Source organism: Plasmodium knowlesi (assembly GCF_000006355.2).
Source record: "Plasmodium knowlesi strain H genome assembly, chromosome: 6".
Lineage (NCBI taxonomy): Eukaryota > Apicomplexa > Aconoidasida > Haemosporida > Plasmodiidae > Plasmodium > Plasmodium knowlesi.
In genome coordinates this window covers 571,493-596,734 of record NC_011907.2, presented here as the reverse complement: position 1 = coordinate 596,734, position 25,242 = coordinate 571,493, and the positions used below count along the sequence as shown (strand labels likewise).

Sequence of the window (25,242 nt, the reverse complement as noted above, 5' to 3'; positions counted from 1 at the left end):
GGGTAGGTAAAACTCCTCGAAGACAAAGATCGGATACGACAGAACAACCGTATGGTATGAACCGGATGGTGGGAACTGGATGGTAGTAACCGGATGGTTGGATCAGGATGGTAGAAACCGGATGGTATGAACCGGATGGGAGTAACCGGATGGGAGTAACCGGATGGGAGTAACCGGATGGTAGGAAGGGGATTGTGGGAACTGGATGGTAGTGACCGGATGGTAGATGCCGGATGGTAGATGCCGGATGGTAGATGCCGGATGGTATGAACCGGATGGCAGAAACCGGATGGTAGGGAAGCATCCCAGCATCCCTCCCGGGGAGGATAGGGAAAAACTCCTCGAAGACAAAGACCGGATAGGACACACTAACCGGATGGTAGTAACCGGATATTAGTAATCGGATGGTAGTAACCGGATGGTAGAAACCGGATGGTATGGACCGGATGGTATAAACTGGATGGTATAAACCGGATGGAATGAACCGGATGGTATGAACCGGATGTTAGGAACCGGATGGTATGAACTGGATGGTATGAACTGGATGGTATGAACCGGATGGTATTAACTGGATGGTAATAATCGGTTGGTAGGAACGGGATGGTGGGAACTGGATGGTGGGAACTGGATGGTGGGAACTGGATGGTGGGAACTGGATGGTGGGAACTGGATGGTGGGAACTGGATGGTGGGAACTGGATGGTGGGAACTGGATGGTGGAGACTGGATGGTGGAGACTGGATGGTGGAGACTGGATGGTGGAGACTGGATGGTGGAGACTGGATGGTGGTGACTGGATGGTGGTGACTGGATGGTATGAACTGGATGGTATGAACCGGATGGTATAAGGAGGATGGTATAAAGAGGATGGTATGAGCCGGATGGTATGAGCCGGATGGTATAAACTGGATGGTATAAACCGGATGGTAGTGGCAGGATGGTAGTAACCGGATGTTAGTAATCGGATGGTAGTGGCCGGATGGTAGTGGACGGATGGTATGAACCGGATGGTATGAACCGGATGGTATGAACCGGATGGCAGGGAAGCATCCCAGCATCCCTCCCGGGAGGGGAGAGGAAAAACTCCTCGAAGACAAAGACCGGATACGACACAACCACCGGATGGCAAGGAAACCGGATACTACACAACCAATCTAGCAACCTTTACTATAGGACTCTGTGTTCATGGGGGGAAAGAAGACAACATCACATCACCCACTACATAGACAACCATCGTCATCATATCATCATGACTCATCCTTTGTGCATTGTTCTTTCTTCTTGTAGGTTTGGAGTGTCTAGATAAGACGAACTTATGTGATCGTGCAGATTGTGTAGCTGATAGGTGGATAAAGAACAGGAACCAAGGTGGCACTGCGAAGACATATGTAAGAATCTATATTTTCTGAAATATATGATTCCGGAAGGAACCCATATGTATAAATTTATATGTGTGGACAACATTTATGTGGAATGTTCACCATAAATTGAATACGCCCTGTGTGCACGGACTCCTTCATTCTTTCATTTCGTTCATTCATTTTCTTTCCTTCATTCATTCACTTTCCTCTATTTCTTTTTATCTTCCTACTATGTGTAGGATAATATGTGGAGGGACGATGATGGTGTTGAGGAAGAATTGAAAAATCTTTCTGCGGCATTATCTTCAGGGGGAACAAATGGTGACACCCTATGTAATCACATTAATGGGAGTGGTAAGGAGGTTTCAGAAGAAGAGAAGACAGTATGCAAGTTCATTGCTGCAGGATTAGAGAGTATTTATGAAATTAAAGCAAAAGTAGATTCAAAGGGAAATATCACAAAGAAGGCTTTAGAGGACCAATTATTTGAACGTACTATGCGTTGTGTTTTATTAAATGCTTTTGCTGATAAATTAGAAGCACTTCCATGTGCAGACGAAAATAAAATAAAGGACGCTATAGATAAAGCATTTGGAAAAAGTAGTGTAATTATGGGAGCAACATCTCCCTGCAAGAGTGATGGTGATAAGTGTTTTACGTGCGAAAGGAAAGCGAATTTCAGTTGCGAAATAAACAGCGAACAAGTGAAGACTAAATTAGACCATATGCTCACGTCGGACGCCGATATGAAGAAAACGTTGAAGGAAAGTGCACACAAAATATGTAAGTAGACAACTACAACAATAACCACTTTCATTACTCCTCAGACCATCTATCCTTCCATCCCTTGAACAACCATGCCCCTCCTTCCCTTGACCGTCTTCCCTTCTAACCACTCCTTGCTTCATTTTCTTCCGTTCCTTAGACTCCTCCCCTCCCCTTCACTCCTCAGACCCATTCCCCTTCCTCCTTAGAAGCCTTTTCTACATATCATTCCTTCTTACATGTTGCTCACTTCCTTTCTTCCCATTCCTTTCCCGCAGGTGGTGGTCAATGTAAAAACATAAGTGGTTTGTGTTCGCGCGCACAATGTGCGGGAGAACAGTGGTTCGAAGACATGGGAAAAAGCAAAACGAGTAAAGATGACAAGGTATGGGCACATATATAATTGTCCACTCTATTATATGATAGATTAGTATACGAAGTGTATGTGTATGCACTATTGTATATATGCTTTTCATGGGATGAATAAATATACACATACACATATAGACGTATGTACATATGCACATATACATATATACATATGTATGTACATATGCGTACGTATATACGTGTATACATATACATGTGTATGTATACATATGCATATATATATATATATATATATATATATATATATATATATATATACCTACCCACAGGATGCAATGTGGGAGAAAGTGCAGGAGCAAGTCACCTCATTCGACAAAGCCCTGCCTGACAATGGGGGCAACATCGACGATGCGGACGATCTGTGCAAGGAGGTTAAATGCCCCAATGGTAATGCAGATTGCGTAAGCAAAACAACATGCAAAATTATGGTTAAAGCATTAAAGGACATACATGGAATGAAGGAGAACGGATCCGATACGGGGCCACGAAAAGTAAATAATAGAATATTTAAATCTACCATGCGTTGTGTAGCACTCAATGCGTTCGCAGAGACATTAAGACTACATGCAGAAAAAGGAGGTTATGCTTGTGTTGTACAGGAAGGAATAGATAAGGCCTTCAAGGAGGGGGAGGATAAACGTGAAGAATGGTGTGGGAAGAAAGGTAATGGGAATGGTAAGGAGGATGGTTCATGTGAGAAGTGCCAGATAGGAAAGTGTATCACCTCTAAAATTGAGGGTGACCCCCTATGGTCCAAAGTGGTGGGTATGTTGGACGATATCACCACCAACACCAAAATACAACCAACATTATCCGAAATAAAAAGGAAGGTCACTTTATGTGATCGCGTGAATTGCATAGCGAATTGGTATCATAAAAAAAAGGAACACGGGAAGGGGGAGGTAAGTGGCCACATATATAATTGTCCACTTTATGAGACGATAATATGGTGCACAGTGTACATGTGCACTATTTATATTCTCATAGGATGGATGAATATAAATACATATATACATATATAAACATATGTATATACATATGTACAGATAAACATATATATATATATGTATACATATATACATACCTCTACATATATACACATATGTTACATATACATACCTCTACATATATACACATATGTTACATATATATACCTCTACATATATACACATACGTTTATACATACATAAGTGTATAGATGTATACATACATATATGTATGTACTTACATATACCTACATATGCATTTATGCATATGTATATATATATATATATATATATATTGTACCACCACCACCTTATACAGGAAAAATTCTGGAATGAGCATGTGAAGACATTGTGGAATGAATTAGCAGGAGCAATGAACACAAATAGCGGAACAGGGAACGGAGATTGTAATCAAGTGAAAGATGACACTGAAGAGAGGGATGCCACTGACCCTGAAAAGAAGGCATGCAATTATTTGCATGCCGGTCTAAAAAAACTGTATACGACGACGACGTCGTCGTCGTCAACAAGAAACGATAATCCAGTTTTGGACTATCCACCTTTTAGGCGAACTGTCGGTTGTTTCTTACTTCATGCTTATGCAAAACATATGAAAAGCAAAGCGAATTGTTTAGTAGAATCAGGAATAAAAAAAGCTTTTGAGGTTGGTGGTAAATGCACGAACAATAGTGGTTCGTGTATTGAATGTAAATGGGATGAAAATTTGGACAATTGCAATGTGACCATTGAAAAAAACTCTGTCACTGTAAAGGCCAAAGTGGATCCAATACTCAAGGTCGATGAGCAAAACATGAAGACCGTCATTGAAAACATAAATGAAATGCAAAACTTATGCGATTATATTAAATGTGCCGCACCCAAATGGTTCCACAACCACAAAAACAAAAACGGGAATAAGGGTAGCCCTACGCACAGTTGGGTAAGTATTACTACAAACAACACAACACTGAGAGGGTAGAAGGAATAATTAAAAAAAAAAAAAAAAAAAAAAAAAAAAAAAAAAATTCGTATTCCGGGTTTAGGAATAAAGGTTGTATGGGTGTTAGAATAAAGTTCTACGGGTATTAGAATAAGGTTTTAGGGATGTTAGAATAAGGTTATGGGGGTATTAGAATAAGGTTGTAGCGGTGCTGGAATAAGGTTCTAAGGGTGTTAGAATAAGGTTGTAGGGATGTTAGAATAAGGTTTTAGGGGTATTGGAATGAGGTTTTAGGGGTATTGGAATGAGGTTCAGGGTATAGGAAGAAGGTTTGAGGGTGTTGGAATAAGGTTTTCAGGGTATATGAATAGGGTTCCGGGGTTAGCTTTAGCTGCTTTAGGGGGGGAGAGGAAAAACTCCTCGCAGACAGAGACCGGATGGCACGGAAACCGGATACTAGACACTAACCCATCTACTACAGATATAACTTTTTACTGTTTTTTTTTACAGTGTGACTTTTGGGATACGACTGTTAAAGAGGAACTGAAGAAGATGTTCCAGAAGATCGTGTCCGATGGAAATGACACATCGAAGACCAACGCTAATGTTGTATGTAATAAATTTGGTGATGAAAATCCACATAGTGTTGAAAGAAAAGCCTGTAATCATATCACAGCAGGTTTAGACTATATTAACCAAGTTCTGGTTACTCAGAACGGTAATACGGATGATGATAAGTTTTTTAAACGAAGTATGATGTGCGCAGCACTTAACCTTTACGCAACTAAAATAAAAAAGGAGTCTGAGGACAAATGTCCCATTGATGAGGAAAAAATAACACAAATGTTTGATGATTGGAATAAACAGAATAATCCAAATTCTTCGCCTTCGCCTTCGTGTAAGAGTGGAGTTTATGATTGCTTTGTCTGTAAAAGGGATGATAAAATTTTGGACGGTTGCAACCTCCTCGTTGATAAAGGTCTCATTGGAACAGCATCACTACAAAGTGGACAAAATTGCAATGATAACGGCAACAACAGAAAAGAAGTCCAAACTCAAATGAACCAACTCCTCGATAAAGAATCCCAAATGCAACAAACATTGAACAAAGTAAATGAAATGGCCTCTTCTTTCTGTACTCAAGTCCAATGCGCAATAAAAAAAAAACTGAAAAGCAAAAATGGACAAACACCCTCAACCGGAACAATGTCATCTTGGGTAAGGGGCGATAGACAACTACATATATATATATATATATATATACATATACATATATATATACATATATATACATATATATACATATACATACACGTACACATATGTATATACATATATACGTACATATACATATATGTATTTATATATATGTATGTATGCAGTTGTCCATGCTTACCCAACTAACTGATCCATTTGAATTTGCTTTATTATTAGTCTTTCCCCATTTCTTTGCTGCGCATTGGACTTGAGTACAGAAAGAAGAGGTCATTTCAGTGATAGTAGTTAAGGTGGAATTTATTTTGGTGTTAATGGTGTTGGTGTTGGATTTGTCTTCGTTCTTGAAGAGGAGACCTTCCATTTTAGTCTTCACATCAGTTGCGTTAGTATTGCAATTTGATTGTGATGTTGCCACCAGAGCGTCTGCGACGCTCAGCTGGCAACCCTCATAACTTTTTTTATTCCTTTCACACTTAAAACAATCATTACCACCAGAGGTCGAACACGAAGTACTATTAATTGCATTCCAAAAATCAAACATTCTTTCTATTTTAGATTCATCAATAGGACATGAATCTTTTGACTTTTCTTTTATGTTATCAGCGTACATATTAAGAGCAATACAAGCAACTGCTCGTTCGAGCAGTTGCTTGTCTTGACCATTACTTATTTTGTCTTTTATGTATTGTAATCCCTCCGCGATATGATAACACGCTTTCCTTTCAACACTATGTTCATTACCATCACCAAATGGTTTGCATGTTGTGGCAATAGTGAGTGTCTTGGACTGGTCCTTTCCATTCTTCTCGATTTTCTTGAACATCTCCTCCAATGTTTTCTTAACAGTCTTATCCCAAAAGTCACACTGTAAAAAAAAAAAAGAAGTTATATATATATATATATATATATGCATATGCATAAATGCATATGCATATATACATATGCATATACGTATGTACATATGTATATATATGTATATACACATGAATATACATGTACGTATGTACATATGTCTATATATGTATATACATATACATATACGTATATATATATATATATACATGTATATATATTTATATAGTAGTACTAACCCAAGTATGCGTAGGGCTAGCATTAATCTCTTTTTTGTTTTTGAACCATTTGGGTGCGGCGCATTTAATATAATCGCATAAGTTATTCATTTCATTTATTTTCGTTAGGGTCTCAGTGGCAGTTACGTCAATTTTGGGCTGAACTTGTTCTAATATGTCCTTTACTGGCGTCTGCGTGGTTTCGCCGGATGTGGTAATTGTGCAGTTGTCATAGTCGTTTTCATTCCATTCACATTTAATGCACGAACCATTACTGTTCGTGCATTGTCCATTCGGACCTTTACCAGCAGTGTCGAAAGCCTTCTTTATACCTGATTCCACTAAACATTTGGCGTCTTTTTTCATTTGTTTTGCATAAGCGTGAAGTAATAAACAACCCACTGTTTGTTTCAACAGTGGGTTCTTATCCAAGATTTTGTCGTTGCCAACCGACGGCAACGACGCCGCCGACGACGTCGCCGCCGTCGGAGTATACAGTTTTGTTAAACCGGCATGCAAATAATTGCATGCCTTCCTCTCAGGGTTGGTGGGATCTCTATTAACATCCACTTTATTACAATGTCCATTTCCGTTGTCTTTGCCCCCATTTGTGTTCATTGCTTGTGACAGTTGTTTCCATAATTCGGCGACTTCGCCGCCTTCTTTGTCCCAAAATGTGCTCTGCAAAGTGGAATAAATATATATATATATACATATACACATATGTATATGTACATATACATACATGTATATGTATAAGTATACATTCTTCTTCTTTTTTCTTTTTCCATTCTGTTTTCTGCCATCCGGTTAAGGTGTAGTATACGGTTCATACCATCCGGTTCATACCATCCGGTTCATACTATCCGGTTCATACCATCCGGTCTATACCATCCTGTTCATACCATCCGGTTCATACCATCCGGTTCATACTATCCGGTTCATACCATCCGGTCTATACCATCCTGTTCATACCATCCGGTTCATACCATCCCGTTCATATCATCCCGTTCATATCATCCCGTTCATACCATCCGGCTCATACAATCCGGTTACTACCATCCGGTTCATACCATCCCGTTCATACCATCCAGTTCATACCATCCGGTTCATACCATCTGGTTCATACCACCTGGTTCATACCATCCGGTGCATACCATCCGGTTCATACCATCCGGTTCATACCATCCGGTTCATACCATCCGGTTCCTACCATCCTGTTCATACCATCCGGTTCATACCATTCAGTTTATACCATCCGGTTCTTACCATACGGTTGATATGTAGTATCCGGTCTCTGTCGGCGAGGAGTTTTTCCCTTCCCCCCCTAAAGCAACTAAAGCTAACCCCGGAACCTTATTCTAAAACTCTCAAAACTTATTCTAATACCCCCGAAATCTCACTCTAATACCCCTAAAATCTCACTCCTACACGCTAGAACCTTATTCCAACAACCATACAACCTTCTTCCTATAACCTGAACCCCATTCCAATACCCCTGAAACCTTACTCCTAAACCAGGAATCTGAATTTTTTTTTTTTTTTTTTTATTATTCCTTTTCTTTTTTATTCCTTTTATCTTTTATTCCTATTCCTCTCCCTTTCTACCTTCCTCCATTTGAATTTTATATTGTACTTACCGCATTGCTGTTGTTGGATGGCTGTAATTTAAGTGCTTCAACTTTTGATGCTAAACATTGAAGACGACGGCATAAAGGACCTTTATTTCCTTCTGTTGTAGTTATATCCGTTAGGGCGTTATTGACTTCGTTAACTTTCGTCTTCAGCAAGTTGTTCAAATTGGTCTTTACATTGACCTTGTCACCGGGAATGGTGCAATTGTCAATTTCGTCCTTAGTCTTGTCGTCCCATTTGCAAACAATGCAAGGTTTATCATTCTGGCAATGTTCCTCTCTAATGGCGTCTGCAAACTCGAATGCCTTGCTTATGCCGGGTTCTATGTAACAAATAGGACTTTGTTCTTTCATTTTTTGTGCAACTGCCTTTAACATTAAACAAGAAACGACTTGTTTAAACTCTTGGTTATCATAAGGGTTTTTCTCCTCGTCCTTTCCCGACGCGTTGTATTCCACCTTAATGGTAGAAATATGTTGCAGCCCTGCTGCAACAAGCTTGCAAGCAGCTTGATTAGCTTCTCTTGAAGCGCCTTCCTCCCAGCCGGCGCTGCCATTGCCGTTGCAGTAGGTGGCAGCGGCGGCCTTATTATCCTCCATGCCTTTCAGGAGTAGCTTTAATTCTGCTTCAAAATCACTCTTCATTTCATCCTAAACATAAAACGGGAGTTATATATATATATATATATATGTATACATATATACATGTACACACATATACACACATACATCTATGTATATGTGTATATGTATATATGTTGTCGTTGTTATGGATGTTGTTATGGATGTTGTTATGGATGTTGTTATGGATGTTGTTATGGATGTTGTTATGGATGTTGTTATGGATGTTGTTATGGATGTTGTTATGGATGTTGTTATGGATGTTGTTATGGATGTTATGGATGTTGTTATGGATGTTGTTATGGATGTTATGGTTATGGTTTCCATTCCAACATCAGCACACCAGACCATGACCACGACAACACATTCCTTACCCAGGTAACGTTTCCGTTTGAGCCTGTCTTCTTCCTTTCTCCCCATTTCTTTGCTACACACTGAAGTTCTTGACAGAATTTCCCGTTCTTTTCCCCAGTACACGGTTTACCTATAAACAAACACAGACAAACACATAGAGACATACATATGTACACATACATATATATATATATATATATATACATATATATCCATATATATATATATATATATACATATATATCCATATATATATATATATATATATATATATACATATATATCCATATATATATATATATATGTATATATATATATACCTATATACATATATATATATACATACATATACACATATATATTTATACATATATATACATCTATACATATATGCATATACATGTATACATCTATACATATATGCATATACATATATACATATATATATATACATACATATATATATATATATATATATATATAGATCAAATTGTTTCCGTTTTTGTTTTTGTATTTCTTTTTTTGTATTTTTGTTCGTTTGTATTTTTGTTTTTGTCTTTTTGTTGTTGTATTTTTGTTCGTTGGTTTTTGTTTGTTTGTTTTGGAAATGGATGAAGGTGGATGTGGATGGATGTGGAATGGATGTGGAATGGATGTGGAATGGATGTGGAATGGTCATATATTCGTTATTGGTAGGTTGGAGGAGAGAAAAAAAATGTCTACTTACATATGGCCTTTTCCAGAGATTCGTCCTTTAAATTAGAATCAGTCTTGAGCAGTTCATCTACTGTCGTCTTCACATTTTTCTTTTTACTGTTCTCGCCAATGTCGCAACTTGAGAGATTGTTATACCTAACACACTCAAAGCACTTATCATTAGTCTTGCAACCGGTACTTTCCTCCTTAATAGTAGCACTCTTATTAAAAGCCTCATTTATACCGTCCGTTACACTCCTTTCCTCTTTACATGGAAGTTTTTCCTTCATTTTATCTGCTATGGCATTCAGTAGAACACATTTCATCGTTCTGTGGAACGATGCCGTAACGGCATCGCCATTATCAGCAGTGTTGTAGAGGTTCTGTAATCCTGCTGCTATGAAGAGACAGGCGTCTCTTCCAGTTTTATCATGGAGATGGTTGCAGTATTGTTGAAATTGTCCGTTCTCCGTAGTTATGGCGGTGGCGAGAGCAGTGCCGAAGGTGGTTACTTCATCTGGGATTGCCTTCCACACTTTATCCTACAATTGAAGTAATACATATATATATATATATATATATATATATATATATACATATGCATAACGCATATATATGTATAAATATGTATATACATATAGGCATATACATAGATGTACATGTATATGTGAGTATATATGTATATATATGTACACATATGAGTAATGGTTATTTGATTACCCAAGTACGAGGGACCCCATTTTTTTTATTCTTATCATGTTTGTTCCATCGGGCCGTTACACATTGGACACGTTGACATAAATCCATTTTATTCACTTCCTTTGCCATGTCCTTTATGTCCTTGTCGTCGTTGTCCTTTACCACTTTCTCCAATTTCTTCTTTACTTCCGTTTGTGTTGTGCTGCCATTTGGGCCATTTGGGCCATTTGTGTTAATTTTGCATTCGCCCAGTTGGGCATTATCTGCCCATTTGCACGGAATGCAAGTTTTGCCATTATCCTTGCAAGTAGCAGGTGCCTTAGAACTGGGGTCCTGCCACAAACTGAAAGCTCTGCTTATGCCCCCATCAATATCACAAACAGCTTTGTCTTTCATGTGTTTTGCATAAGCATGAAGTAAAAAACAACCCACCGCTTGTCTAGACGATGGGTATTTCGTAGATAGGATACCATCGTTTCCAGTTGACGCCGTCGTCGTCGGATCGTACAGTTGTTTTAGACCGGCATGCAAAAATTTGCATGCCGTCTTCTCAGAATGAGTGCCTTGTCTCTTGCCATCCATTGTATTACATTCTTCGTTCTCTGTTTTGCCCTTCTCTGTCATTTCCCCTGCTAATTCTTGCCATAATTTCTTAACATCTTCCGTCCAGAATTTTTCCTGCATAAGGTGGTGGTGGTTATATATATATATATATATATATATATATATATATATGCATATACATATGTATACATACATACGTATACATCTATGTAGATGTATATATGCACTTATATGTATGTAGATGTATATATATGTATACATACGTACATACGCATATATATATAAGTATATATATGTATATACATATATATGTGTGTATACATGTATATACATATACATATATATATATGTAGATGTATACATGTATGTTTTCACATATCATTGCGTATATGTGTATATATTTATGTATATGTCTTTATGTGTAACTGTCATTTCTTACTACACAAGTGGACTGCGTGTGTGTGCCCACTTACCTGTCCAGTCCCGTGTCCACTCGTACTGTTGTTCTCTTCCGACCGCTTTGCTGCACAATTTACCCATTCACATAACTTATTTTCTTTATTGAAGTCAATCAAGGTTTCTTGTATTTTGGGGTCCTTAGTTTGGTCGTTCTTCTTGAGCAATTCATCCACTTTGTTCTTTACTGCCTCCGTTGGGCCGGTGCCATTTGTGGTAATGGAGCATTTTTCATAGTCGTCGTCATTCCATTGGCATGGAACACTACCACTATTACCAGCAGTTGTGAAAGCCTTCTTTATTCCTTCATCTATGCTGCAAAACCCTTTCTCTTTTGCTTCCTCTTTTAATTTTTTAACGTAACCACTTAATAAAAGACAATTTATAATTTGATTAGACAGTTCGTTAGGGCCATTTGAATTTTGAGTTGTGTTCATCTTATTCAAAAATTCTGTAATGTGTTTGCAAGCTGCTTTATTTGCATTATCAAAGCCACCGTTGTTACAATGATCATTAGTGCCATCATTAGTAGTAGTAGGCGTATCAGGGAGGAGTTTTTCCAGCTTCCCCTTAACGTGACCCTCCCAGAAATCTCCCTATATAGAAAGGGAAGGTATATACATATACATATATACATACATACATATATATATACATATACATATATACATATATATATACATATATATATATATATACACATATATAAATATATACATATACATAAATGTATATGTATATATGAACAGTCTTTTGACCCCCCCTTCGTTGTTGCCCCTTACCTGCGCTTGCGTGCTAGTTAATTTCCAATGTTGTTTTGCACATTCCAAGCGTTGGCAAAATGTCCTGTTGCTGCTGTCTTCCATGCATACTTTAGCTGCAAAAAGAAGAAAAGAGAAGGAACAAAAGTTAATACGACATGTAATGTGCCACGTGGATGTATATGCATGTTGTATGTTGTATGTTGTATGTTGTATGTTGTATGTTGTATGTTGTATGTTGTATGTTGTATGTTGTATGTTGTATGTTGTATGTTGTATGTATATCATTCACAATGGATCGATTAAAAATTTTTTCTTTTTTTTTTTTCTTTTTTCGTTTGGGATTGTTCTAAATTTGCGGTTCTATATGCCATCCGGTTACCACCATCCAGTACCCACCATCCAGTACCCACCATCCGGTCCCCACCATCCACTTCCCACAATTCGGTTTCTACCATCCGGTTACTACCATCCGGTTACTACCATCCGGTTCATACCATCCGGTTCATACCATTCGGTTCATACCATCCGGTTACTACCATCCGGTTACTACCATCCGGTACCTACCATCCGGTTTCTACCATCCGGTTACTACCATCCGGTACCTACCATCCTGTTCCTACCATCCGGTTACTACCATCCGGTTCATACCATGCGCTTTATACCATCGCGTTACTACCATTCGGTTACTACTATCCGGTCCATACCATCCGGTCCATACCATCCGGTTGATACTATTCCGGTTCATACCATCCAGATCATACCATCCGGTTTCTACCATCCGGTACCTACCATCCAGTTCCTACCATCCAGTTCATACCATCCAGGTCATACCATCAGGTTCATACCATCCAGTTCATACCCTCCCGTTACTACCATCCGGTCACTACCATCCGGTGTCTACCATCCGGTTCATACCATCCAGTATCCACCATCCAGTTCATACCATCCGGTTTCTACCATCCGGCTCATACCATCCTGTTCCTACCATTCGGTTACTACCATCCGGTTACTACCATCCGGTTCATACCATCCGGTTACTACTATCCGGTTCCTACCATCCGGTAAATACCATCCAGTGTCTACCATTCAGTTCATACCATCCCGTTCCCACCATCCACTTCCCACCATCAGGTTAGTGCATAGTATCCGGTCCTTGTCTTCGAGGAGCTTTACCTACCCCTCCCCGGGAGGGATGCTGGGATGCTTCCCTGCCATCCGGTATATACCATCCGGTTCATATCATCCGGTTCATACCATCCGGTGTCTACCATCCTGTTCCTACCATCCGGTTCATACCATCCGGTTTCCGTACCATCCGGTTCATACCATCCGGTTTCCGTACCATCCGGTTCATACCATCCGGTTCATACCATCCGGTTCCTACCATCCGGTGTCTACCATCCGGTTCATACCATCCGGTTCATACCATCCGGTTCATACCATCCAGTTCCCACCATCCGGTCCATACCATCCGCTTCCCACCATCCAGTTCCCACCATCCAGTCTCCACCATCCAGTCTCCACCATCCAGTTACTACCATCCTTTTCCTACCATCCAGTTCCTACCATCCGGTTCCTACCATCCGGTTCCTACCGTCCGGTTCATACCATCCGGTTAATACCATCCGCTTTCTAACATCCCGTTCCTACCATCCAGTTTCTACCATCCAGTTCCTAACATCCGATTACTACCATCCTGTCGTTGTCGTATCCAGTCCCTGTCTGCGAGGAGTTTTTCCTTCTCCCTCCCGGGAGGGATGCTGGGATGCGTCCCTGCCATCCGGTTACTACCATCCACTTCCCTGCCATCCAGTTCCCACCGTCCACTTCCCACCATCCACTTCCCACCATCCACTTCCCACCATCCGGTTCCTACCATCCGGTTACTACCGTCCAGTTCCCATCATCCAGTTCCCACCATCCAGTTCCCACCATCCGGTTCATACCATCCGCTCCATACAATCCGCTTCATACCATCAGGTTAGTGTGTAGTATCCGGCCTATACCATCCAGTTCATACCATCCGCTTTCTACCATCCACTTCCCACCATCCGCTTCATACTATCCAGTTCCCACCATCCACTTCCTACCATCCGGTTACTACCATCCGCTTACTACCATTCCGGTTATTACCATCCAGTTCCCACCATCCGGTTCATACCATCCCGTTCATACCATCCGGTTCATACCATTCAGTTCATACCATCCAGTTCCTACCATGCAGTCTCCATCATCCAGTTCATCCCATCCGGTTCCCACCATGCAGTTCCCACCATCCACCTCCAACCATCCACTTCCTAACATCCTGTTCCTGCCATCAGGTTAGTGTGCAGTATCCGCTTTTTGTCTTCGAGGAGTTTTTTCCTAACCCTCCCGGGAGGGATGCTGGGATATTTCCCTGCCATCCGGTTCATACCATCCGGTTCCTACCATCCAGTTCCTACCATCCAGTTCCTACCATCCAGTTCATACCATCCGGTTCATACCATCCGGTTCATACTATCCGGTCGTTGTTGTATATATAATCCCTGTCTGCGAGGAGTTTTTCCTATCCCCGCACTAAAGTATCTGAAGCTAACCCCGGAACCCTACTCCTAAACCCGGAACCCTACTCCTAAACCCGGAACCCTACTCCTAAACCCGGAACCCTACTCCTAAACCCGGAACCCTACTCCTAAACCCGGAACCCTACTCCTAAACCCGGAACCCTACTCCTAAACCCGGAATCTGACACCTAAACCCGGAACCCTACTCCTAAACCCGGAACCCTACTCCTAAACCCGGAACCTTACTCCTGAACCCGGAACCCTACTCCTAAACCCGGAACCCTATTCCTGAACCCGGAACCCTACTCCTAAACCCGGAACCCTACTCCTAAACCCGGAACCCTACTCCTAAACCCGGAACCCTACTCCTAAACCCGGAACCCTACTCCTAAACCCGGAACCCTACTCCTAAATCCGGAATCTGACACCTAAACCCGGAACCCTACTCCTAAACCCGGAACCCTACTCCTAAACCCGGAACCCTACTCCTAAACCCGGAACCCTACTCCTAAATCCGGAACCCTACTCCTAAAGCCGGAACCCTACTCCTAAATCCGGAACCCTACTCCTAAACCTGGAACCCTACTCCTAAACCCGGAACCCTACTCCTAAAACCGGAACCTTACTCCTAAACCCGGAATCTGACTTCTAACACCCTGACACCTTTGTCCTAAACCCGAAATCTATGTTCTAACACCTTGACACCTTCCTCCTAAACCCGGAATCTAAGTTCTTGCACCCTGAAACCTTATTCTAACATCCGGAATCTGAATCCTACCACCCTGACACTTACTTCCTAAAACCGGAAACTAAGTCCTAACACCCTGACACCTTTGTCCTAAACCAGGAATCTAAGCTCTAACACCCTCATACCTTTGTCCTAAACCCCGAATCTAAGTTCTAACACCCTGACACCTTTGTCCTAAACCCGGAATCTAGGTTCTAACACCCTGATCGCTTCCTCCTAAACCCGGAATCTGGGTTCTCACACCCTGACACCTTCCTCCTGAACCCGGAATCTAAGTTATAACACCCTTACAACCTTCCTCCTAAACCCGGAATCTGACTCCTAAACCCGGAATCTGACTCCTAAACCCGGAATCTGACTCCTAAACCCGGAATCTGACTACTATTACCCCTAAAAGTTCACTCCTTAACCCGAAATCTAAGTCCTAACACGCTGACACCTTTGTGCTAAACCCGGAATCTAAGTTCCTACACCCTGACCCCTTTGTCCTAAACCCGGAATCTAAATTCTAACACCCTGACCCCTTTGTCCTAAACTTGGAATCTAAATTCTAACACCCTGATAACTTCCTCCTGAACCCGGAATCTGACTTCTGACATCCTTACAAACTTCCCCCTAAACGCGGAATCTACGTTCTAACACCCTGACACCTTTGTCCTAAACCCGGAATCTAAGTTCCAACCCCCGGACCCCTCCCTCCTAAACCCGGAATCTAAGTTCTGACACGCGTAAAACCTTCCCCCTAAACCCGGAATCTAAGTTCTAACACCCTGACACCTTTGTCCTAAACCCGGAATCTAAGATCTTACACCCTGACACCCTTCTCCTAAACCCGGAATCTACGTTCTAACACCGTGACAACTTTGTCCTAAAACCGGAATCTAAGTTCTTACACCCTGACATCTTTGTCCTAAAACCGGAATCTGAGTTCTGACACCCTAACACCTCCCCCCTAAACCCGGAATCTGACTTCTAACACCCTGACACCTTTCTCCTAAACCCGGAATCTAAGTTCTAACACCCTGAGACCTTCCACCTAATCCAGGAATCTAAGTCCTAACACCCCAACAACCTTTTTCCTAAACGCGGAATCCAAGTTCCTACGCCCTGACACCTTTGTCCTAAAACCGGAATCTGAGTTCTGACACCCTAACACCTCCCCCCTAAACCCGGAATCTACATTCTTACACCCTGACACCTTCCTCCTAAAAACCGGAATCTAAGTTCATACACCCTGACAACTTCATCCTAGAAACCGGAATCTAAGTTCTAACACCCTGATACTTTCCTCCTAAATCCGGAATCCTACTCCTAAACCCGGAACCCTAAACCCTGAACCCTAAACCCTACTCCTAAACCCGGAACCCTACTCCTAAACCCGGAACCCTACTCCTAAACCCGGAACCCTACTCCTAAACCCTGAACCCTACTCCTAAACCCTGAACCCTACTCCTAAAGCCGAAACCCTAAACCCTAAACCCGGAACCCTACTCCTAAACCCGGAACCCTACTCCTAAAGCCGAAACCCTACTCCTAAAAAAGGAACCTTACTCCTAAACCCGGAACCCTACTCCTAAACCCGGAACCCTACTCCTAAACCCGGAACCCTACTCCTAAACCCGGAACCCTACTCCTAAACCCGGAACCCTACTCCTAAACCCGGAACCCTACTCCTAAAACCGGAATCTGACACCTAAACCCGGAACCCTAGTCCTAAACCCGGAACCCTACTCCTAAACCTGGAACCCTACTCCTAAACCCTGAACCCTACTCCTAAACGCGGAACTCTACTCCTAAACCCGGAACCCTACTCCTAAACCCTAAACCCTACTCCTAAACGCGGAACCCTACTCCTAAACCCGGAACCCCACTCCTAAACCCGGAACCCTACTCCTAAACCCGGAGCCCTACTCCTAAACCCGGAGCCCTACTCCTAAACCCGGAACCCTACTCCTAAACCCGGAACCCTACTCCTAAACCCGGAACCCTACTCCTAAACCCGGAACCCCACTACTAAACCCTGAACCCTACTCCTAAACCCGGAACTCTACTCCTAAACCCGGAACCCTACTCCTAAACCCGGAACCCTACTCCTAAACCCGGAACCCTACTCCTAAAACCGGAACCCTACTCCTAAACCCGGAACCCTACTCCTAAACCCGGAACCCTACTCCTAAACTCGGAACCCTACTCCTAATCCCGGAACCCTACTCCTACACCCGGAACCCTACTCCTATACCCTGAACCCTACTCCTAAACCCTAAACCTACTCCTAAACCCGGAATCTGACACCTAAACCCGGAACCCTACTCCTAAACCCGGAATCTGACACCTAAACCCGGAACCCTACTCCTAAACCCTGAACCCTACTCCTAAACCTGGAACCCTACTCCTAAACCCGGAACCCTACTCCTAAACCCGGAACCCTACTCCTAAAACCGGAACCCTACTCCTAAACCCGGAACCCTACTCCTAAAACCGGAACCCTACTCCTAAACCCGGAACCCTACTCCTAATCCCGGAACCTTATTCCTAAACCCGGAATCTAAGTTCTTACACCCCTGACACGTTCCTCCTAAACCCGGAATCTGACATCGAACACCCCAAGACCTTAGTCCTAAACCCGCAATCTACGTTCTTACACCCGGACACTTCCCTCCTAAACCCGGAATCTAAGTTTTAACACGCTGACAACTTTCCCCTAAACCCGGAATCTAAGTGATAACACCCTGATCCCTTCCTCCTAAACCCGGAATCTAAGTTCTTACACCCTGACAAAATCCTCCTAAACCCGGAATCTACGTTCTAACACACTGACACCTTTGTCCTAAACCTGGAATCTAAGTCCTAACACCCCCACAACCTTCATTCCTAAACGAGGAATCTAAATTCTTACACCCCGAACCCTGAACCCTAAATCCGGAATCTGATTTCTCACACCCTGACAACATCCTCCGAAACCCGGAATCTAAGTTCTAACACCCTGACACCTTTGTCCTAAACTCGGAATCTAAGTTCTAACACCCTGACACCTTCCTCCTAAACCCGGAATCTAAGTTATAACACCCCACAACCTTCCCATCTTCACCCAACCTATTTTTTTTTTTTTCTTTTCCCCTTAAAATTTCTTTCTTTTATCCCTTTTTCGAGAGTTGCCTCCAATAGGTGTTATATCTTGTTCTCGTAAAAAAAATGTATGGAACATCCGCGGGCGAGCGCCCGCGCCCCCCAGCGCGGACACTATATTACGATTTCCGCGAAAAAAAAGTGTGTAAGAACGCTTTTCAAAGCATAAATAATTAGACCTTAGAGGAAGAAGATGAAAGAATAATAAAGATTATAAAAATTATTAGGACAAAAATTTTGTAACAAAAAAAAAAAAAAAAAAAGTATTCTTTCTTCCATCTTTATTTCTTATTTTGTTTGCAACTTTTTTTTTTTTTTTTTTTTTCCTGCTGAAAGGACACCTTTTGTTTATAGAAAAAAAAAAAAACATTCTTCTTTTTTCTTAAGAACACATATTCTTCTTTTTTTTTTTTTTCCTTTTTATTTGTTCTTAAAAAAAAAAAAAAAAGAAAAGAATCTTCCCGTAATACATCTAAATACCACATCATATATTGTTGTCCTTACACCCTAAAATTATAACTTCCATCATGTAATCCCATAAGCTGAATACGAAATCTTACACATATACACCGTAAAAATATTATAAATCCCACAACCTAAATACGAAATCTTACACATATACACCGTAAAATATTAAATCCTGCAACCTAAAAATACGAAATCTTACACATATACACCGTAAAATATTATAAATCCTGCAAACCTAAATACGAAATCTTACAAATACACACCGTAAAATATTAAATCTCACATACACCGTAAAATATTAAATCTCACATACACCGTAAAATATTAAATCCCGCAAACTAAAAATGCGAAATCTTACACATATACACCGTAAAATATTATAAATCCCGCAACCTGAAAATGCGAAATCTTATACATATACACCGTAAAATATTATAAATCTCGCAACCTGAAAATGCGAAATCTTATACATATACACCGTAAAATGCTATAAATCCCGCAACCTAAATACGAAATCTTACACATATACACCGTAAAATATTATAAATCCAGTAACCTAAATACGAAATCTTACACATGTACACCGTAAAATATTATAAATCCCGCAACCTAAAAATACGAAATCTTACACATATACACCGTAAAATATTATATCCCTCAACCTGTATGCGAAATCCTACACATACACCGTAAAATATTAAATCCCGCAACCTAAATAGGAAATCCTACACATGTACACCGTAGAATATTATATCCCGCAACCTGAATACAAAATCTTACACATATACACCGTAAAAATATTATAAATCCCGCAACCTAAGAATGCGAAATCTTACAAATATACACCGTAAAATATTATATCCCGCAAACCTAAAAATGCGAAATCATACACATATACACCGTAAAATATTATATCCCGAAAAATAAATACGAAATCTTACACATATACACCGTAAAATATTATAAATCCCGCAACCTGAATACGAAATTTTACACATGTACACCGTAAAATATTATAAATCCCGCAACCTAAATGCGAAATCTTACACATATACACCGTAAAATATTAAATCCCGCAACCGAATTACGAAATCTTCCACATATACACCGTAAAAATATTATATCCCGCAACCTAAATGCGAAATATTACACACATACACCGTAAAATATAAAATCCCGCAAAACTGAATGCGAAATCTTACACATGTACACCCGTAAAATATTATAAATCCCGCAACCTAAATACGAAATCTTACACATACACCAACCACAAAACGCAGTACAACTCATGCACATCCATTCACCTACATTAATTTTATTATTTTATTATTTTTTTTCTTTTTTATATCCATTTCTTTACTTCCTGTTTTCTTCTTATATTAATTTTTTTTTTTTTCCTTTTTCTTTTTTTCCTTTTTCTTTTTTTCCTTTTTCTTTTTTTCCTTTTTCTTTTTTTCCTTTTTCTTTTTTTCCTTTTTCTTTTTTTATTACTTTTCCTTTCTTTTTTTTATTACATTAACACATTAATAATGTAATAATGTAATAATGTAATAATGTAATACATTAATACATTAATAATGTAATACATTAATAATGTATTATATTAATACATTAATACATTAATGCATTAATAATGTAATATATTAATACATTAATACATTAATACATTAATATATTAATAATGTATTAATACATTAATACATTAATGATGTAATATATTAATGATGTATTATATTAATGGTGTGATACACTACTAATATATTAATACATTAATACATACATACATACATACATACATACATACATACATACATACATACATACATTCATACATTCATACATTCATACATTCATACATTCATACATTCATACATTCATACATTCATACATTCATACATTCATACATTCATACATTCATACATTCATACATTCATACATTAATACATACATACATTAATACATTAATACATTAATACATTAATACATTAATGCATTAATACATTAATACATTAATAATGTAATAATGTAATAATGTAATAATGTAATAATGTAATACACTAATGGTGTAATACACTAATAATGTAATAATATAATACATTAATGATGTATTATATTAATACATTAATACTTCCATAATGTAATATATTAATACATTAATGATGTATTAATGATGTAATAATGTAATAATGCAATATGTTAATGATGTAATACATTAATATATTAATGATGTAATACATTAATAATGTAATACACTATTAAATTCTTAAATTATTACTTACCTATATTTTCCTTAGATTCCTTCTCTACGTTGTCCATTATTGCCTTCGTTAAAGCAGCGGAGTCAATAGTGCCAGTACCAGCACCACCATTACTGGCACTCTGTATTGCTGCAGAAAGTGCTTCCCGCAATGTGTCAGGCGACATCGTGTAGGCGTCATTTACTAATACGTCCGATACCGACGGTTGACCAGGAGTGGAACTGGGAGTAGTGGTGTCCTGGGGACCTATTTTAACAAAAGAGGTTAGAATGTTCTTATTTTCCTCCCGTGCTCTGTTCTTTGCTACATCGTGCGGTTTCCCCTGCGGACAGACATTTTTCCACCTATGCCATTGCCTCCCCAACTTCCAATCTCCCGTCTTCGGCCCCCCCGCATCCCTCTTCTGCTTCGTCCATTGTTTGATTGTACTGCTTAGAAGTGCTTTACCGACTATTAAGTCGGTAGTGTTAATTTCCTTACACACATCCAACTGTTTCGAACGGTCCGGTTTTCCATCCTTAGCCTTCAGATGCCCCCTTATCTTATCCTCAAATTCCCCCTCGACCTTCTTTATGGCCTCCCCCATGTGGCAATGATCACCGTATATTGTGGAAAACGCGACGGCGCCGACAACACAGCGTGCATAAGCTTGAGCAGGAGTGAGCTCTGTAACTGCTGCTGGTTTATCCGACGTTGAGCCCTCATGCGTCCGCCGGGTTTCCACTCCACTCATGAAATATTTTATTTCGGCTATGGCGTTACATAACACTTGCATATACTGCTCCTTCCATGCATGCCCCGGATACTTCACGGTATCAGCACAGAAATTCCCTATTTCCGTAGACTCCTGCCTCACGAGCCACTCGCTTAATTCCTTCCATGTTTCCTCCAAATTTTTCCTCAAATCATCCTATAACACAGGAAGTGAAGGAAGAAGGAAGATGTGTATACATATACTTATATACATATATGTACATATACATAGATATATATACATGCATATACACATATATATATGTATACACGTACATACGTATGTATGTGTATGTTAAAAATTATATATATTTGCCCAAGTCCGCCTCTTTCCACAACAACAGAAACCCCCTCCCCCTGTGTGTGGGGGGCATGTTTCTCCTTTTTCCTTATTCCCTAATTATATTTACTTACTCCAATACTAGTGATATCTGCCGCATCCTTATCCTTCAGCAATTCCTCAAACCAACCCTGCAACAATCCACTACTGCCGCCCGCTGTCACCATTGTTGTATGTCTTCGTCGTCAACTAAAAAAAAATATATACTATATATTATATATATTACATATATAGAACTGAAAAATATATATATATATACATATATATATATTATATGTACAATTAAGAATTAAAAAAAAAAACCATTACATATATATTCTTTCCTTCTCCTCTTCTCCACCTCCTGCTCCACCCACACTTTTTTTTTTTTTTTTTTTTTGCTACAAAATATTCCTCTATATATATCCTTTCAATTCGACACATACATACATATATATATATATATATATATTTTTTCTCTTCCTTTTCTTTTCTTCTGTACTCTTGAACCTTCTTTTTCTTCCCCCTCTAAACCTTCCTACTTCAGTTCCTTCCAGAAAACTTCTTTCTTCTTTACTACCTTAAGGAACCTTCCTTCTTCTTTCCATTTAAAACGTTCTTTTTCTTCCTCCTTTAAAACCTTCTTTTTCTTCCTCCTTTAAGAAACCTTCTTTTTCTTCCCTTAAGGAGTTAAGTACCAGGCCATATGTTATTGTTGTTCTAAAAAACCGAGGAAAAAGAACCTTCTTTTTCTTCCTCTTCAAATCCTTTTTTCTCTTCTTACCCCTTTGAAAACCTTGTTTCTTCTTTTCCTTCTTTGAAAACCTTCTTCCTTCTTTCTTTTCTCTCCCTTAAGAAACCTTCTTTTTTCCTTCCCCCTATAAAACCTTCTTTTTTTCTTCCCCCTTTGAAAACCTTCTTTCTCTTCCCCCTTTGAAAACCTTCTTTCTCTTCCCCCTAAAACCTTCTTTTTATTCCCCCCCTTTAAGAAACCTTCTTTTTTTCCTTTCCCCCTTAAACCTCCTTTCCCTTTTTACCCTTTAAAGCACCTATAGAAAAAAAGAGAAGATTCTTTCTCTTCCCTTAAAGGTGATTAAACACCAGGCCATATATTATTATTCTACAAAACCGAGGAAAGAACCTTCTTCTTCTTCCCCCTTCGAAAACCTCCTTTTTCTTACCTATAAACCTTCTTTCTTCTTTTCCTTCCTCCCTTCTATAACCTTCTTTCTTCTTTTCCTCCCTTAAGAAACCTTTTTTCTTCTTTTCCCCCCTTAAAGGAACCTAAATAAAGGAAAAAAAAGATTCTTTCTCTTCCCCTACAGGTGGCTAAACACCAAGCAATAACGTTGTTCTAATAACCGAGAGAACTGAACCTTCTTTCTTCTTTTTCTTCCCTTCGAAAACCTTCTTTTTCTCCTTCCCCCTTTAAATCTTCTTTTTCTTTCCTCCTTTAAGAAACCCTCTTTCTTCTTTTCCTTCCCCTTAAAACACCTATAGAAAAAAAGAGAAGATTCTTTTTCTCCCCCCTAAAGGTGGCTAAAATACCAGGCCATATATTATTGTTCTAAACCTAAATCGAGGAAAAAGAACCTTCTTTCCTCCCTTCGAGAAACCTTTCTTTTTTCCCCTTTTAAATCTTCTTTTTCTTCTGCTTTAAAACCTTCTTTCCTTCCAAACTTTAAAACCTTCCCTTCCCTTTCCCCCCTTAAAAACCTTCTTTCTTTTCCCCCCTTTAAGAAACTTTCTTTTTCTTCCCTTTCTACCTATAAATCTTCTTCTTCTTTTCCTCCCTTAAGAAACCTTCTTCCCTTAGCTATAAAACCTCCTTACCTTTCACTTAAACCTTCTTTCTTTCTTTTCCCTCCCTTTAAAGCACCTTAAAAAAAAAGAAAAGATTTTTTTTCTCCCCCCTAAAGGTGGCTAAAGCACCAGGCCATATTATTGTTGTTCTAAAAAAATCGAGGAAAAAGAACCTTCTTTCTCTTCACTCTAAAACCTACTTTTTCTTCCTCCCTTAGACGGACCTTTCCTTCCCCCTTTCCCTAAACACTCTTTCCTTACCCCCCCACCCTAAACACTCTTTCTTTCCTTCACCCCCCTAAACAACCCTTCCTTTCCTTCCACCCCTAAGGAACCCTTCCCTTACCCCCCCTTAAGTACTCATTTATTCTCCCCCCTCCTAAACACACTTTCCTTACCCCCATCCTAAGTACTCTTTCCTTACCCCCCCCCCCCCCTTAAACAATCTTTCCTTCTACCCCCACCTCTAGACAACCTTCTTCTCTTCCCCCCACCTGAACTCACTTTAGATGCCTCCCCCTAAACACTATTCCCTTCTCCCCCTCCCCTAAACCTCCTTTCCTTACCCCCTAAACAACCTTCTTCTCTTCCCCCCACCTGAACTCACTTTATTTGCCTCCCCCCCCCTGAACATTCCTTTCCTTCTTCCCTTGCCCCCTAAGTACTCTTTCCTTCCCATCCCCCCTAAGTACTCCCTTCTTACC

The 25,242-nt window shown here is 39.9% G+C and overlaps 2 protein-coding genes across 2 annotated transcripts; one reads left to right on the top strand and one right to left on the bottom strand.

Annotated features, from left to right (window-relative positions):
* Positions 1 to 1,286: 1,286 nt before the first annotated feature.
* PKNH_0613200 (SICAvar, type I (fragment)) lies at positions 1,287 to 5,659 on the top strand (the record flags this gene model as incomplete). Its single annotated transcript, XM_002259475.1, has 6 exons — positions 1,287 to 1,387; positions 1,600 to 2,143; positions 2,404 to 2,510; positions 2,785 to 3,417; positions 3,821 to 4,441; positions 4,952 to 5,659. Coding segments are annotated over 6 exons (2,714 nt in total), but the record flags the coding sequence as incomplete, so codon positions are not given.
* A 178-nt stretch (positions 5,660 to 5,837) lies between these two features.
* PKNH_0613100 (SICAvar, type I (fragment)) lies at positions 5,838 to 22,923 on the bottom strand (the record flags this gene model as incomplete). Its single annotated transcript, XM_039113555.1, has 10 exons — positions 5,838 to 6,524; positions 6,751 to 7,410; positions 8,370 to 9,014; positions 9,359 to 9,468; positions 10,066 to 10,576; positions 10,755 to 11,411; positions 11,771 to 12,349; positions 12,536 to 12,630; positions 21,685 to 22,573; positions 22,831 to 22,923. Coding segments are annotated over 10 exons (4,926 nt in total), but the record flags the coding sequence as incomplete, so codon positions are not given.
* Between the last annotated feature and the right edge of the window lie 2,319 nt (positions 22,924 to 25,242).